This window comes from Syngnathoides biaculeatus, chromosome 14 (assembly GCF_019802595.1).
Source record: "Syngnathoides biaculeatus isolate LvHL_M chromosome 14, ASM1980259v1, whole genome shotgun sequence".
Taxonomy (NCBI): domain Eukaryota; kingdom Metazoa; phylum Chordata; class Actinopteri; order Syngnathiformes; family Syngnathidae; genus Syngnathoides; species Syngnathoides biaculeatus.
The window spans coordinates 9,355,694-9,374,449 of NC_084653.1; the positions used below are offsets into that span (position 1 = coordinate 9,355,694).

At 39.8% G+C, this 18,756-nt stretch overlaps 1 protein-coding gene across 1 annotated transcript; it reads right to left on the minus strand.

The window, feature by feature from the left end:
• Positions 1 to 1,527: 1,527 nt before the first annotated feature.
• LOC133512090 (myc box-dependent-interacting protein 1) lies at positions 1,528 to 17,078 on the minus strand. The gene is made up of 18 exons (XM_061841366.1): positions 16,772 to 17,078; positions 15,867 to 15,947; positions 15,682 to 15,736; positions 15,471 to 15,565; positions 14,854 to 14,949; positions 14,666 to 14,776; positions 14,470 to 14,562; positions 14,245 to 14,330; positions 12,590 to 12,665; positions 11,723 to 11,778; positions 10,320 to 10,389; positions 10,121 to 10,243; positions 9,330 to 9,350; positions 5,081 to 5,434; positions 4,612 to 4,689; positions 3,869 to 3,943; positions 3,677 to 3,778; positions 1,528 to 3,589 (listed from the first exon to the last, which is right to left on the minus strand). Exons 1-18 carry the CDS (start codon positions 16,856 to 16,858, stop codon positions 3,488 to 3,490), a joined length of 1,761 nt encoding a protein of 586 aa, XP_061697350.1. The 5' UTR covers positions 16,859 to 17,078; the 3' UTR covers positions 1,528 to 3,487.
• Positions 17,079 to 18,756: the final 1,678 nt, after the last annotated feature.

The following is an 18,756-nucleotide window of genomic DNA, read 5'->3' on the forward strand; positions in this document are numbered from 1 at the left end:
TTGTCATTCTCAATGTAAACCGCCAGGGGCTGAGCACATGGCCATGGGGTGTTCCAGTGATCTTTGACCTGTGATTCCTGTGAAGAATCTAAATATTGCATCGGATGGATGATGGGCTGTTTACAGTAATGGTTTCTTAAATAATTGTTCTGATACATTTGGAGTACTCATAGTTGGTTCTGTCCATAAGAAATAGTCACTGGGTCTGCTGTCACCCTCATCGTTGAGGCCGTTTTGCTAAAATATTCTTGTAACGTTATTAAAAATATGTGTTCTTTGTAAGTCGGTCCCATGGAATGTTCATTGATTTTGGCGCAGCATGACGGGGGCATGTTCTTGTATGCATCCCTATGGGGTATTCTATCTGTCCAATATCAGGGAATATCTGGCACTGATGCAAGTCATCATATAGTTCATTAATGCATCTTCTTCATATCAGGTTTGTAGCAGCTGTTTTATTTAAAAAGAACTGTATTTGAAAAATGTTTATTGTTATAATCTTCAGTTTTCTGGTTATTAGTATCTAAAAATAACATACACTTGACTCAGGCTGATTTAAACTACTGTTTATATATAATGCTATGTAGCAGTTATCATCTTCTGTAGCTTACTGTGTTTAAGGAATTGCTTTTGCATGACCATTTTTATTCCCTCGATAGATTCCAAACCTCATTTCCAGCGACCATGCATAAAATCCAAATACAAAATGAAGTACATTGTCCGAACTTGCTTTTGATGCAAATGCTTTGTGAAGAAACAAACATTGGCACTATGGTATGTTACGTATACACCAATACTCAAAAGATTTGTCAAATATGTATATTAAGATGTTTCATGAGAAATTATTTAAAAATCTATTTTTAAGAATATTAATGTAAATGTCTTTCTGGGCAACGCTGTGCATTCATTTTATATGTTTAACATAAAGTTGTTTTTTCTTACAAACAAGAAGGTGTTTTCTTTACTAGCTTAATATAGCTTTGAGGTAAACATGATGGAAATCACGAGCAATCACTTCATGAATTAAGACAGCTATCTCACACACGTATTTTTTTTTTACCCTTTAAGTGACGCAATGGGTTTGGATGTAAGCAGGTGATAAGTTTCTTTCGGCTTGTCCCTTTCGGGGTCGCCACAGCGTGTCATCTCAGATGAACGCACATATTTGTTTGGCACAATTTTTACGCCAAATGCCCTTCCTGACGCAATCCTTCTCAGGGAGTGGAGGGCCCAGTGGGAAGAATATAAGCAGGTGATGATAACCTAAATTAGCATGAAGTAGCGTCAGGATTTCAGTACCACGGACAGCTATTTTCAGATTGTTTTCTTCTTCTTTTACATTCTGTACTTTTAGCCAGAGTACGTCCTGCTGGTGGCAGTGATCATTGCATATATATTTATTGCATTATATATTGTAGGACCAGCAGGGGGTGTTCCAAATCAAAGCTTGCTTCAAATAAAAAACAAAGAAAGTCAAAAGTGATGGAAGGTTGAAGTCTTTTTTATTTGTATTTTAATATTGGTCGACTAGGTGAGGAAGATAACTGTTTTATCCCAAAAGTGATCACAGGAGACTTGCATTATAGAGAACCAGACTGAGGAAAAATAAATTGAAGAACAAAAATCTGCTGGCTTTGGAGCCATTGTTCTCACATGTGACTGTAAATTACACATGGGAAATGGGGCAAACCTCAAGTGGTCGAACAACTGAGCATTAATTAAAAAAAAAAAAAAGTCAGTCTCTCTATGCCTTTCCTCCATATAATCACAATTTAATCTCTTTGGACCACAATACACTGGCAACATTTTGAGGCAAGGTTGATGGAAAACAACAAGGGAAGGGGGCAGTGTGTAAACATCCAATATAAATCGGCTCGAAAGCCCCCTTATAAAAAAATAAATTAATAAACAAAACTTTTAGTGGGCACAAAAATTACCTCAAATGTAATCCCAGTAGCATTGCCTTAAATAAAAGTTTTTCACGCAACAACACAGGGGAAGTCAGCATGCTCACATTAACTCACGTACAGATATGAATGTCTTCATAGAATATGTAGCTGTCATCACTTGGCAAAATTACACTTATACACAACAAATGCACAATAACATCTGGAACCTGTAATACCAGCCAGAGCCAATACGTTTGTCTTGTCTGAAAAGCTCCCTGTGAAACAAACACATTCCTTCCAGGAGTTTGTCCCATAACATTAGCCAATAAATAAATAATTTTATCTCTCAGGCACACATACAATCACACACACACACACACACACACACACACACACACCTCATATAACTTGAATACAATGGTAACAAATGTGAATCTATGTTAAGTCTGAATGTCTTGACTATTTAAGAGCGGAGAACCCGAAATAAATACAAAATGCTCTGTAGCATCCTCAGTTGGCAAATATGTCGACCACTATAGGCGATAGTGTCATCATAGCTTTGCAGCATACAAAAATAAAATAAGTAGCTCTGGTGCATATTTGGAAACATTTGCATTTGTGACCAAAGTCGTTTGGATGTAATTAGAAGGAGCTGATCTCAGCACGGATTTTTCAAAGTGAATGAAGCTGGCTCAGTTAGAACATGTTTGATTAGAGTGTGATTAGGTCTGCCCACCTATTTTAGTACCAGTAGCAACTTTTCGTTGGTGCCGTTTGCTGGAAAGCTTCGGGGCAAGCCTGACTTATGCATATTTGGAAAAAGAAGACATTTCCAAAGTGACTGACTTTGTACTGGATATACTGCTGTTGTGGTGGTAGTTTAATGCATAATAACAACAACACTGTGAAACCACTTTTATCACCATGTAAAAGAAATTAATACAACAACCGGGGTCCCATAGTGAGTAGGAATAAGGAATTAAGATGTAAATGATTGTTTACAGCTGTCCAGGACTAACTACACTGACTTCTGATCATTCATTCATCTTCGTAAAGGGTCGCGAATGTGCCGGAGCCTATCCCAGCTTTCTTTGGGCTTACACCCTGGACTAGTCACCAGCCAATCGCATGATTTCTGATCAGTAAGCAAAAATAATTAACACCTGATCTTTCCACCTCACCTTCCCTGAAAATTTAGAAATCACTTGCTACATGTGACAAAAAACAGACCCAACCAGATTTTTCTTTCATAAACCAGCTGACTATGTTTTCTTTGTTTTATCGAGTTGAACATGAGAGGTGATTTATATTGAAATGTAACAAGTGAGTTACGGGTAGCCGTTACAGAGGGGGCCACATCTCCACTGATCAGGATTCACTAATCAGTCCAGTCAATGACAGCACACTAGCCTCTTAGAGTCGCTGTCATTTCTATAACCGGTTTTTGTTCCGATTCCACAGTCGTTGAACTGTGATTTCAGCAGTGTGTCTATGGTCAAAGTCCAAGTCATTAGACAGGGCAAGAATAGGACAGGGAGTGGTGATGATAGAAGAAATGGGATGAAGAGGGGAAAAAAGTCAGCGTGACAATGAAACTTTCACAGCCTCTGGGTGAAGTTCTCAGGGAATACTCCTTTGGTGGCTTTTTCTTTTTTCTGCTTCCAGTCATCCTCTTTTAATCCCATCAGCCAACCGTCATCCTAAAACACACACAGAGACAAGTCCAGACATGACTTGACTTATTATCTTTGTGACTCAACCCCACTCGCATATGTGTGAGCATGTACCTGTTCATCTGGGTTATCGAAGGTCGTTACTAGCACCACGTCGCCTGCCCTCATTTCGAGTTCATCCGTGTCGTTTGCTGCATAATCATGCATCACTTTGACCTTTGCCGCACATTAGCAGAGAGACAAAATGAAGAGGTTATAGGAACGTTTCACTCATCTGAAATGCTCTCATTTAGGGTTAGGTCATACTTTAAACAGGAAACCAGGTGGCATATCAGGAGACTCCGCCTTTACTTCTATGGGTTCTTCATTTTCTGCAGGTGTCTGGACAGGATGACACATCGTGATGTTTTGTATTTTTTTTCAGAGGAGAGTGCACTTCAAGAATAATCATAAAAACATTGCAACCTTGATAGATGCTTTGAAAGGAAGTAGCCAGAATGCGAAACATAAGAGCTGTTAGATAGCATGGAGTACTTTTCTACATGAATAATAAACATGATTACAAATAGATAACTCTCTGAAACAGTCAAAATTGAACTCTTTTTTTTTTTCTCATTGTAGTCCATACATTTGGACTGTATTCCAGTAAATAATTCTCAGATTGAAGCTTCCTAGTTGCATGGACCGACCGGACCCTGTCTACCTTCAACATTTTAGATAATCCAGTAAAATTCAATCACATACAATACAAAAAAATGGGTTGGAAATGGATCTGTGGTCACTATGTGTGCTGTCAACAGACTCCACTGGCTCCTGACCTCTCAGACCACCTGTGGTTACAGTCCTGACCCACCAAGACTTCATATCCAGTTTTACTACAGTATATTCTTCATATATTTGCAACTGAAGACGACCAGTGTATTCAAAAACATTTGAGTCCCTATTTCATTTATACTGCTCACAAGGCATTTCTTTTCATGTAAAAGCGATTTCTTTAGTAACTATATTCTTAGTTTTTATTGTAGTAGTATTTTTCTGCTTGTACTCACCTTATCGGTTATTGTTTCTTCTTCTGCTTCCGCTGTTTCTGCTTCGGGAGGTGCTTCTGGAGTTGTTTCAGACTCACCCTGAGACCACAAATACATGAATAGAGAGATGAGGCACACATGGTAGATGATTCAAAATGATAAATAACTGAGAGGGAGTGAGATTGACAATACAAGACAAACAACAACAAAAGCAGTGATATGGCAATACAGGCATTAATGTTGAATAAATAGTGCAGATATTAGAGCACCACTTAAGTTATGTGGACTGAAAACATCTCTAGACCTTTTTCTGATGAATTAAGATCCACAACTTGCCCTGAGAGAAATACTTGATGCATCCATTCTGTTGGTCCAGATGCATCACCTTCTTTCAGACCCATCATTCAGAATCTATTTTGTCTATCAAGTTCAAACCTCCTCAAGAGCCGATGCATCCATTCATTTTATCCTGATGCATCTTCTTGGTTACCTGATCCTCTTCATGAGCAGCATTAGGAGGAGCTTCCTCTTCATAGGTGTCTACAGACGCCTCAGCAGGACTCGCGGCGTCCTCTGTGTCCGGCTGGGTCTCGTCCTCGACCGGACCCTCCTGGGCATCAGCCGCGGGTTCCTCATAAGCCGGCTGGCTTTCATCATCCCCCCAATCCTCGTTTGCATCATAGGGAACCGCTTGGGTACCGTCGTCCCCCCAGCCCTCTGTGGCAGCAGCTATGGGGTCATAGTGGGCAGGCGGTGTATCATCATCCCCCCAGGCCTCCGCAGCAGCAGCCACGGGGTCATAGTGCATCTTGGTGGGCTCTTCTTGGGCATCGCTGTCCTCTGGCTGAGGGGCAGGGGTTAGGTTTCAAGGGGTCAGAGTTCATAGGACACATTTGACCTCATCAGTAGGTTGGTAAATCTTTTGAGGGACAGTTAATCAAGTTTTGAGGGAAGATATAGTCAACTATTCAGACTTTCAATTTGCAGGGTATGGGCTTTTTGTGCTATACAGTGAAGAAAATTGGTATTTGAACACCCTGCTATATTGCAAGTTCTCCCACTTAGAAATCATGGAGGGGTCTGAAATTTTCACCGCAGGTGCATGTCCACTGTGAGAGAGATAAAAAGAAAAATCCAGAAATCACAATGTATGATTTTTTTAACAATTTATTTGTGTGATACAAGTATAATAAATAAGTATTTGAACACCTGAGAAAACCAATGTTAATATTTGGTACAGTAACCTTTGTTTGCAATTACAGAGGTCAGACGTTTGCTGTAGTTGTTCACCAGGTTTGCACACACTGCAGGAGATATTTTGACCCACTCCTCCACACAAATCTTCTCTAGATCAGACTGGTTTCTGGGCTGTCGCTGAGAAACGCAGAGTTCCAGCTCCCTCCAAAGATTTTCTATTGGGTTTGGATCTGGAGACTGACTAAGCCACGCCAGAACCTTGATATGCTTTTTACGGAGCAAGCCCTTGGTTTTCAAGGCTGTGTGCTTCAGGTCAATGTCAAGTTGAAAGACCCGGCCACGACACATCTTCAATGACCTGACTGGTGGAAAGAGGTTGTTCCCCAAAATCTCACAATACATGGCCGCGGTCATCCTCTCCTTAATACAGTGCAGTGGTCCTGTCCCATGTGCAGAAAAACACCACAAATCATGATGCTACCACCCCCATGCTTCACAGTAGGGATGGTGTTGTTGGGATGGAACTCATCATTCATCTTTAATTATGACAAAAAAGTTCCATTTTGGTCTCATCTGACCACAAAACGTTCTCCCATGAGTCGTCTGTACCATCCAAATGGTCATTGGCAAACATAAGGCGGGCCTTGACATGTGCTGGTTAAGCAGGGTAACCTTCCGTGCCATGCATGATTTCAAACCATGACGTGTTAGTGTATTACCAACAATCACCTTGGAAACGTGGTCCCAGCTTTTTTCAGGTCATTGACCAAGTCCTGTCGTGTAGTCCTGGGCTGATTCCTCACCTTGCTAAGGATCATTGAGACCCCACGGGGGGATATCTTGCATGGGGCTCCACTCCGATTGAAATTGACTGTCATGTTGTAGCTTCTTCCATTTTCTAATAATCAGTCCAACAGTGGACCTTTTTTCACCAAGCTGCTGGGCAATTTCTCTGTAGCCCTTTCCAGCCGTGAGGAGTTGTACAATTTTGTCTCGAGTGTCTTTGGACAGCTCTTTGGTCTTGGCCATGTTACAAGTTTGAGTCTTCCTGATTGTATGGGGTGGACAGGTGTCTTTGTGCAGCTTACAACGTCACACAGGTGCATCTGATTCAGGATAATACATGGAGTGGTGGTGGACTTTTAAAGGTGGACTAACAAGTCTTTGAGGGTCAAATTCTAGCTGATAGATAGATGTTCACATACATATTTGCAGATTTATCACACATATATATCGTTAAAAAATCATACATTGTGATTTCTGGATTTTTCTTTTTAGATTATCTCTCTCACAATGGACATGTACCTAAGATGAAAATTTCAGACCCCTCCATGATTTCTAAGTAACCTTGCAATATAGCAGGGTGTTCAAATACTTATTTTCTTCACTGCAGCTAATAGGGATTGACCCTGAGAAATTGCATTTTTTTTTTTTCATTCAATGAGACATTTCACTTTTAGGGAAGCAGCACAACTGCACATATAGGCTGCCATTTCATTAGTTTAGAAAAGTCTTTCTCGGATTTTTTTTTTTCATCCAAGTACCACATAAAAATATGATTACCTCTCCAAGTACCAAAATAATGATTAACATTAAAATATAGCCACGTGCATAGTGTTCATCAAGAAAAAAGATGATTTTTTTAAAACTTATAAAGTAGGTTTAATATTATTTTAAAATGTAATTGTAACATTCTGCACAATTTAAACAACACTGCAGAGAAATTACATAAGAAATACAGATGATTCAATTGAAAATGGATTTGACGTAAAACTTAGCCAATTTGTATCGATATAAATGCTTCAAAGTGAACATTTATAAGACATTTTAATGCAAGTATATTGTCCTTAAAAGTACAGTGAATGCACTAGTATTTAAAAAGAAAAAAAAAGTTCAGTCTGCAGTAACATTATTATTATTTGGGGGAGCATTCCCATATACCAAACTAAAAGAATCACTGGTGTGGATAATTGAAAAGTTTAATTAAAAGCAAACCGACATTGGATTACCCTGATTGTGGGAAAAATACTTCCCTAAAAGTGAAATGTCTAACAATCATCTGTTCAAAAGCAAAGGCTATCAGTTACAAATCACAGCTCGATCGAAGAGTGTTAAAATAAAGGTGAGTATTTTAGGTTCGTTAAAAAGTATCACTTTAACATAATGTCTTTTCCAAATTTCAAAGTAAAACTGACATGAACACTAGCAATAATCCATCATCATCATGTAGTAATAAAGACAAAAGGAAAGTAAGGCTTCACTGGGAACATTTGATTAAAACAAGAATAATGCATAAAAAAACAGGAGGGTATAAATGAAGCTTTTCCATCAGAAGATCGATGGGAGTTCTTCTGTGTTTATTCGGCAAGAATGGCTTCTAATCACACAGCGATGGCAACATGGCAGAGGTAGGGTTAGGTGAGAGCTTTGTAAGAGCAGAAGTGTCATTCCGTTGGGAGGTTTTGGTGTCCGCCTCAAGCTGGAATTGCTTGTTTTGGAGACACGTCTGTCTTACAGTGATCAACGAAAAAGGTTAGTTCAAGGATCCCGTCATGCAAGCGAGACTGTGAAGTTGCCCAATTTTTGTTTTGTTTTTTCAGACCCTTCCAGAAGCCTTCATGAAGCTAAAGATGAGCAACTTCACTCAATTGCGCGGGTTCCCTGTGTGTTAGATGGCATGTAGACATGATCTGGCACTGTAACCAACAGGGATACGTGTAGCAACTAAAAACGGAGGTCAATTCACTTCCAACAATGACGTGGATGGCACACTTAATACTTAAAATGCTGAGGAAGGGTAGGTTTTGGAATCTATTGTGCATGTTTAGTGTATTACATGAATCTTGAAATTAACATGTATGGAAGTAAATTAGTGCCACCAGGATTTGAATTTGAAATGTAAAGTGATCACATTTTCAATACTTGCTACAATTCGCTGTCTAAAATTCACCGTCTGTGCTGCCACCGAACACTCAGCCAATCACAGTTACGCTCTCTTAGTCACGTGATGTCACATACTAAGAAAGCGTAACTGAATTGGCTGGCTGTTTGGTTCTGACCTGAAGTAACCCTGCCTGGTGGCACAGGTGGGGGATTTTAGACAGCGAATTGTAGTAACTATTGAAAATGTTAAAAAATCTTTCAGTTCAAATTCAAATCCTGTTTTGTGTGGCATTTCAAATTCAAATCCTGGTGGCACTAATTTACTTCAATAACGTGTATTTTTTAAAATGAATTGACTAAAGCTTTTTTCCAAATTCTATTTGTGCTATGTAAACATTTTTTAGTCCAAGGACACCAAACACTGCACACATGAAGACAATGCAAAAATTGATTAGGGTCAGTTGAAATATTCGTGCAGTTATTTGTTAAGAAACAATATAAAGCTGCTATTAAAGAAATATTGCAGAGATTGACGTTGATATAGTGGCAATATGACACAACAACACAATGGTGTATAAATAATGATAGTGATCAGAATTACTTCTTGTTTTTCTTTATTACATTGATAATGTACTTCTGTGTTTTTTTGTTTATCTTACCCAGGAGTCCCAGTTTGCTGGCTGTGGGGGCAGAGGAAGTAACAGTATGAGAAAAAATACTTTGCAAAGGTATTCTAGTTTTTAGGTCGGCTGTTTTGTTTTGTTATTCTAAAGCAAGAAGAGAGAAAAATTTTATTGTGCAAATCCAAAATCGAAAAAGGGTATTACCAGTTAGACATAGCTGTACAGAAATATCCATAAGCAATATACATACAGTAAATGACAAAACATTTCCTGTCTGTGTAAATGTCCCTCAGAGTCACATTGTATATATGTCTATATCTACTTTAAATGAATTTACAAATTGCAGCATGAGGCTTACTGTTGATTACCATGTTGATTTATCATTATCGCTCTGCAAAACAATATTATCTTTGTACAGACTGAGATGTCCCTGATGGTGAGGCCAGCAAAATTAAAAAAAAGAAAAAAGCTACATTGTGTAAGCTGCATGCCATTCATCCAGTTAATTAATTTCTCACAAGCAGCAGACCCACACGAAAGGGAAGCAGAACACAATGACAAACTGATATAAAGGAAAACTCATCTTTTTGTAGTATTACTTCTGCACTTTCGTCAACTAGCGAGACATACAAGTAGAATCCTGGTGTTCTCAGCTACCGTAAATAAAGGGTGGCAGGAAAGGGTGACTCGGAACTCATAGATATAAATCACCCTGACAACAGCTTCATATTTTGGGCTTGAAAAGAAAGTGAAAAGGGTAGAGGCAACAGCATCTACAAATTTAAGTTTATTCCACTGTTTGTGGACACAAGATATTACCCACTAACCTCTGTAGGGGAGGTGACACTAATATCAGGAGTTGCTGCAGAATCAAACAGCTTGATGATATTTTCTGTTTTCATCTCTTTGGATGGGGTCACCTTGGGTGGAGGAGGCACTGCTGGTTTGAGCTACAACAATAACATAAATGATTAAAACATTGGATACATTTTTCAACACAATGGGAAATACAAGATAAGCATCAACCTTGGATGGGGATTTTGGAATTGGCGGCGGTCCTCCTGGTTTGAGAGTATGGTTGGACTCATCGATGCCACTGGGTTAATGAGAGATAGAAAGCGTGGAAAAAAAATCTCGATTACTCAGAGTGATTTCGCATAATGTATGAGGCGAGCAAAGAAAGGGGCTGTTGAAAAGTATCAAATCATGCAGAGGTGTCATGCAAGAAAAGTGAGGCTCCGTTCCTTCCTTCTAAATCCCGGTGGCATCCCATGCAAGCAGGCTGTGACGGTGCTTCGGGTCATCCTCACAAGAGAGCCGTAGTAGTGGCGCCATTAGTTGTACGCAACATAGACGCTGACAGAAGCCTCAGAACTGATGATATTTCAAGAGATAGACAAAAACACTGTGGCTACAACATGAGGTATGCCAGGCCAGTCCTATGAGATGCCATAAAAGAGCTGTATCAAAAATACTGTACCTCTTTCCAAACCTCATTGGAACAGACAAACCTCCTTTGTGCAAAGTCTTATTATACATAAGGCAAATTATGAAGAGATCTGTCTATGGGCATCCATACATTAGCAGGACACTTTCTGCTGAGGAGGATGGTCTTTGGTTTCTTGATATCATCTTTGCAAATGGCAGAATTTTTGATGCAGGTCTTGAATTGAATCAATATATTTTTTAGGTGTCTCCACTAAATATTGCTAACCTAGGAAACTGTTTAAACTTAATCTTAAAATTAAACCATTATTAACTGGACATTTTATAGTACACACAGCAATTGTCCTTCATACTCCCCAGCAAACTGGAATTTGAAGGAGATTTTACACATTTGAAGATTAGAATGAATTATGGAACACTTTGGCCGGGTGCAAGCATTAAAGCATACATGGTTTGCCCATCTCGTTCATATCTGCAGCTCTGAGAGCACGTTGTACTTTCCAGACAGCATCTGCGAGCCCACTCGCACAACCAAGCACCGTGTATGCTCGCAAATCTGCAATCTGACTGACAGACAGACGCTTGGACAGACAGACCAACAGCTGTATCGCCGTGTATCACAGTCCTTGCTGATTACCTCCTATTTGCTCCAGACGATAAGGCGCTGCGGTTACCTGTCTTTCTGCAACGGAGTTCAAGGGTGGTCATTTGGATCTATGTGTCATTGTAGCATGTTTGTGAAATGCTCTGTTTTAGTTCAATTAAAGAGGTGAACGTTGAACATTGAATGATTTTTTAAAAATAGATAAAGGGACTGCGAAACCCCCTCACCCATTCCATGATTGAAAATACGGCCAAAACCCTCACATATAAAGCCATTACGCTACAGTACTTGTATCATGTCACTATAAGGCATTTGGAAGGAAACACATGGATGAGTTTAAAATGAGATGTAACAAACTACGAACACGTTGCTCACTAACCTGCTGGTGTCTGTCTCTTCAAGTTTCTCCAAAACATCATATAAATCCTGATCCAACTGTCGGACAAGGGGGAAAAAAAGCATCAGATGTTAGATTCTCGCACTAGAACAATTCCGTCATGTTTACATATTCATTGACTATTTAACAAAATAGAGGAGATCCAACAGTATACACAGAACAACAATAGATGAGCAAATGTATTGGGACACATCATCATTCACGAAACCTTTCAACAAGCTATTAAGGACCTTGCTTTGAGTCATGCTAGAACAGAAAAGGGGCTTCCCCAAATTGTCCTCACAAAGCTGGAAGCATTTAGTTGTCTAAAATATTTCGGTAAGAAAATTATTTAACATTTGGGAGGAATTAAAAAGTCTAATCAAGCCCATAAGCAATTCAGTAATGTTCTCCCATATTCTTAAGTTAGGAAGGGCACACAGCTCTGCACTTTTCTGATTGCACAAATTCGGCTGTCCACCTAATTTTGTCATTTCCACACCTTCTGGAAATTCATACGATTTGGGTGGAGGTTCCAACCCATCTCTTCTCTGAGCACATATTCTGCCAAAGTCTTTAACACGTTACTTCATCAGCATTCCAGAGGCCGCAGTAAGTGTAACAGCTCAGGAAGAAAAATATCGTATTGCATATTTTGATTTACTCTGGAGCACCAAAGCCTCTAACGGCTGGTGACTAAACCCTCACCCTACAGGATTATATGTGGTCACATACGGGAGAACTTGACAACATGGTAGCCCAGCATCTAAAAAGAAAACATATATATGTAAGATCAGGAATGATTGCCCCTATTGATTATGTGGTGTGCCCCACTATGTTAATTTTAATGAATATGTGTATGAAACTCACCCGGCTAATTTCTTTGTGAAACTTTTCCTCAAAACCAGCCAAACTCTGGAAGGTGCTGACATAAAATCCAACACGACTGCAAAACAGAGGAAAATCGGGAAAAAGACAGATAATTTATTATTTTTCTTTAGATCACTCCTAGACATTTCTGAGCATTGACTTGATGACATTTAAAAGGTAAGTACTTATTATATTTTTTTGTCTTTTGAACACCCACACAATAATGCAAAATGTGCACTCGAGTTTTCACTTTGTCAAGCAAAATAAATTGTATTTTTGTCCTACAGCAATATAAAATTATTACATTGAAAAATGGTCATCATTTTGATTATTGGTCAGAGAATCTAAGAATATTTATTTTAGACTTAACAGATTTTATCTGCCTGATCTTACCAACCGGCATTTTTGCTGATCTGCTGATCGGTATTGATGTCTAATCCAATCTTATCAATGATGTCAATGATTGGCTCCAAGAAAGGCATTTACTCGACATCACTGTCATCCACTTTATATATCTGACTCCAAAAGATGATTTATTTTACTATTTTATCTAGTTTTTTTTGTGTGTTTTTTACATTGTACAGTAAACATAAGATGGCCAATAAAATTATTTTTTAAAAAAAACCATGTTGGCGGCATGGGACAGAGAAAACAGCTCTGAGAAAAATTGTGCAGCTCAGACTCTCAGACAAATTTCCTTTTTCAGACTACAACAATAAAAGTAAGTTTCTTTCTGCTTGTCCCTTTAGGGGTCGCCACAGCGTGTCATCTCAGATGAACGCACATATATGTTTGGCACAATTTTTATGCCGGATGCCCTTCCTGATGCAACCCTTCCGATACAAATGCATTAACGATCATTGGGCTTTATCTTTTCAACTGAACTGGATACACTCGTTACTATGGGGATGGCAAGAGTGCGTCGTGTCGACTGTATTAAAAGAAAATTGGGGGTGGGGAGGGGAAGGTGTTTTGGTGCTCACCAGTCCTCAGGAAAGTGGAGGATATTATTGTAAGCCTTGCTTGAGGTATGTTTCTGTACTTTTAATACCATACAGCTCACAAGCAGACAAGAAAATGTTAAGTAGCCTAGCAAGCTAATACTAGCACTTGTGGTTGTGTGTAAACATGCTGCTTTACTGTTGATGTGACCAAAGCAGTGAATTCCAACCTTTTTGGAGCCAAGGCACCTACTTTACAAATGAAAAATTTCACAGCATGCCAACAACCAAGAATGTCAAAAAAGCTAGATCCATTAATTGCTAGATGTACATATTGCCATCTGATACAAGACCATCAATTTTTTCTGTCTGTCACTATGCCTCACTGGCATATATAAATGAACAAAGATACATTATTTATTGTAACTATATCTTTTTTGAACGATGAAGTCCACAAGCATATACAGTAAATGAACCGGTCATTTCAATAGACTCATTACTCCAACTGGTGATCGGATCTGTGATCACTTATCATTTTTTTAAACTTGCTTGTTAGTGATTGGCCCCAAAATTCCTGACAGTGTATAGTCTAATTTATTTTGTATCTTTCTCTGGGCAATGGAAGGTTTTTATCTGTTTTGCAGTTTATGATCACCTGAAACATATGAGGAAATAAAATAAAATAAATAAAATTGATGCACATTTAAAGCTCACCTGTTCCAAAGTGAAGGTAACTCCTCTTGCAAGTCAATATTGATCTCCTCAAACACCTTCTGCGCTCTCTCTAACTCCTCCTCTGCCTGAAATGAACATTTTTTTTTAATCTGTTGTTGATTCATTGTTTCTGTCTTATTTTTTTTTGCTCTCTGACTGAAAGAGACAATAGGGTTCAGGTTCAAACACTCATGTTGAAGTGTCCACGTGAATAGTGTGGTGTACCTGGCTCCTGGATAAGCTACTCTGTGCAACATTGTGTGCAGACAGGATCCCTTGAGCCCAGCCAGGGGTTGCCCTCTCTAACAAAGAGGATGGCTTGAATGGGGTGGGGTTTATGGGGGAATACACATTTTCTTTTACCAATCTTGAATAGAATATCCTTTGTAGTTTCCACTGCTCTTGCATGTGTTCCCATTACCTTGGTAATTTTAATACCGCCATCCTTTTTCTTGGTCTTATGTGTGGTGGCATAGTTGTGTCTGGCACTGTCGTAATCCACCAATTTTCTGTCCCTCTTGGCAATACGGGCCTGAGCAACAATATAGGAAAAAAGGTACATTGTGTTTTAATTCATAGTAAGAGGTCTATGTAAGCATGGCGGCTCACCTTGATATCAGGAAACTGTCCCAAATAGGTATCCATGGAGATGAGTGCATGATCAACCAACTTTTGATGGTAGTCAGTCCAGAGCACATCACAGTCCTGGAAGAGGAATGAGCATACAGACATAAAACAGAACAAATATGTAGCTGTGCTTTTCTCTATTTTTTTGACATAATTGTTAAAACTGACAGTATGAACCAAGAGTACACTAGTGAAATTGGGGAGGAAAAAAAAGCATCCCACTCTGGTCAGCTCTTATGCCTCAAATTTAACTTTCAAGACACCACTGCAGCTGAGGAAAAACAACCTCAGAGAAGGTAAAAGCATGCCAATGTGTCAGTCATTTGTTCTCATTTTGTGCTCTCATGGGGACTGATCAGGCGAATCCATCCCACAGATATGGTGCAAAGTCATGTTTAAGAGGCGAGGTACTCTAATAGATATTCCGACAGCCAAGCATTAAAACTTTATAACTTAATATTGGCTAGGTACACCATTATGTACACCCACATAATTTCATGAGATGTAACACATGAATGAATTGTAAACTAGCAACGCTTGGCATTTGTCCAGTGTGGCCAAATAAGTGCACACATCTTAATAAAGAAATGACGTCTAACCTCCACAATGGAATCAACTTCATCCTTGCCATACCAGTCAGGCTCATACATGTCAGCCAGGCATGCTTGCAAATTCTTCGAGGACTCGTGCATGGCTGTAAAAAAAAAAAAAAAAAAAAAAAAAAAAACATACGCACCATGAAGCGCATTTGAAATAATTAGAACACATGCACAATTGTAAATTGTGCATCTTGTAAACAATGTGTCTCACCTTTCACAGCCTCCAGATATGCTCTGAGGTCCCGTTGGAGTTTGCTCCCTTCAGCCTGAAAAATAATACATTCAAGACAACATTCATTCAACATCCATTTGTTAAATAATTACATTTCTAAGTGGCATTTTGCACCGAACAAATTGAAAACAGGGCTCTGATAATATCGTTCACCGGTCGCTCACATATTGCTTGTTGAAGTTTATGACTCCCTCCTCGAAAGCAACATCTTTGGTCTCGTCTGCTTTTCCGAGCTTCTGCAGAACCTGCAAGTCACAAAAATACCGTCCAAAATAGGATTTTTAGGAATTCCTGTGTTTCCAAGGATAATATTTACAAGTGCATGCAAATTCTCCCTAAATTTGTACAGCATTAGGTACAAGTTTAAATGAGGACGAATATGAAAATTGAACTGCTCATTTTACTTCACATTGACATTGACAATAGGTGATTTGATGGCCATATATAATAACACGACCACTGTGAGAAAATTGCTTTACAACACAACACTTTTATGTACTCATTCAGCTATATAAGATCATCAAAATATTAGGAAAACCTCTTGCCGGCATTCCAAATATTGTATCGCTGGCCAATGAGTGGTGATCATGGATAGGGTGCATATAGGTTTAACTGATAGCGCCCTCTGCCATGCACACATAACATCCCTAACATATAACTGCCGAGGCCTCTATATGGGCATATATATGCACACGAAGCAGCGTTAGTCTCAGTCTGGCATTGTGCTTTCATTAAACGTGACAGACTTTAGTGGGACGTAAAAGACATTTGAACACGGGCAAGATCTTTGCTTGACAGGTGCTACATAAACACGATGACAAGTGGGCCTCTCTTCTTCTCTTTCAATTTTCCTGACTCTGTCCCCCAGAATGACGTTGCCTAAGTCAAGGATGTGCACGGGTGCACCACCGGATCCCCGAGTGCTCTATCTCAGCTCCCAGCTGTGCGTTGGTCGTGATGCGACGTTGCCCCTCGGTGGGGGGATGCGCAACTTGCTCCTTTGCTGCTTCTGCAGGCCTCGCGTCTCCCCATTTGTCACATTTGATCACGTTCAGTGAGCAGCTCTTACCTTCTCTTGGGCTCGCGTTAGCTTCTTCTGAACGTTGCTGGCCACTTTCCCCGCAGTCAACCCCTTCCCCAAATTCAGCTCAGCCATCTTATAGCCTGGATCAGCCTCGGGACGCGCACGGGTGGGAAATAAGAGCAAAAAACAACGGTTGGCCCGCTAGGGTGACCGTTTAGGAAAATGCATCAATGTCCCGATGATACTTAAAATCGGAGAATGTACTCTATATGTGCGTGTCGGGTGATGATGCGGTATCCGTTGGGTGATGCAAAGCCAGCCCGGCTGTAATTCTCGAATATTGAGCTGTTAAGTGTGCGCGTCCACGACACGGGAGGAGGAAGCTGACAGAGATGCTCTTAAAGGCACAGAGGCTGCTGCGCACGCAACGTGTAGTCCTGCGCAATCCGAGCACACCGTCAAAGTATGCGGTGGCGGGTGTTCTCAAATTTCCAACACAGAATGCCACCCCGAAAAAAATTTACTTTCCAAGTACCACCATCACGGCCAACAGAAAATTACAGAAGTGTAGTAGGCCTCGGTGTTCAGCAAAACTGAAACTTAGGTTTTCTATATACATAAATATGTCCTGGGTTCAATCCCGGACCCGCCTGTGTGGAGTTTGCATGTTCTCCCCGTGCCTGCGTGGGTTTCCTCCGGGCACTACGGTTTCCTCCCACATCCCAAAAACATGCAACATTAATTGTTTGTCTCGATGTGCCCTGCGATTGGTTGGCAACCAGTTTGGGGTGTACCCTGCCTCCTGCACGTTGACAGCTGGGATAGACTCCAGCTCTCCCCGTGACCCTCGTGAAGATAAGCGACAAAGAAAATGGATGAATAAATATTTTTCCATGTTCATGCTCGATGGTGCACATTCCTCCATGTCCTGCTGTGCCCCCCCCCCTTTTTTTTTTTGTTTGTATGTTTTTTTTAGTTGTTGTTTTTTAAATATACCTTATGGGTCCTAAAACTCTAAACCTTTGTTGATCTTACACTCTATTTGTCTTCTTTATGTTGTGTCATCATCAGTGGAGGTTAGAAAAAAGGAACGAGCCTATTTTGACAGACACGTCCTTTTAAATGCAATGGCGTAAAAATGAAAAAACAAAAGGTCCAAAAATAATGGGCCAACTCAAGTACATATAAAGTGAAAAATGTGCAGTATAGTGTATAGTGTTCTTTGTAACTTTTCACCACTGGTTATATCCCTGATAATGAGAGTAAATACTTTATTTCAAAACGTATTTAAGCAATAAAGTAGACCAACTGGGTCCAAAACAATCATTCAGTGTATCAAGAACTCAGTGTTACATAACGGAAGCAAGGTGGTTACAACAAAACAATGGTAAGACTATCTTTACTACCCAGACAGCAAACAAAATGTTAACATGAATGAAGAAATATTTTTGTTTTTTTTCCAATCCGTGATTAAAAAAATAATAATAACAGAGATAATTTGTTTTCCTGGAGATGGCGCCACAAGCACACTACCTGTAAACCTGTAATTTTTAATCACTTAACGCATGCCATCCAACACAATACACATACAGTACATATATATGTATGCTATATTTCATCGAATCGTGTATTTGAATTAGCTTTTAGCTACAAGAGCCTGTCATTTGTCTCATTTCTGCAGAACGAAACTGTGAGCTAAACCCTTATGTTACAGATGACGTGTGATTCTGCGCGATGGTGACGTCATGGCCTGGCTGACTTTACAAACTATTTCCAAAAACTTGATTTGGTGCCATTGTCTGAGTTGAAGCAAATAATTATGAGCGTTTCTCTGCTTTGTTGGGAACTCTCCGCGGTGCTGAACCAGAACACTTGCTCTTTTCATCCTCCCATATCTTCTGTGGTGTGCGAGCCCACTCATCCCTACTTGCCCCCCACCCCTCACACCCACCCCCACCCTCTCAACTCACTTGTTCCCCCTCCCCACCAACCCTCCCCCAAACCTTTATCGTGCACAATAACAACATTTG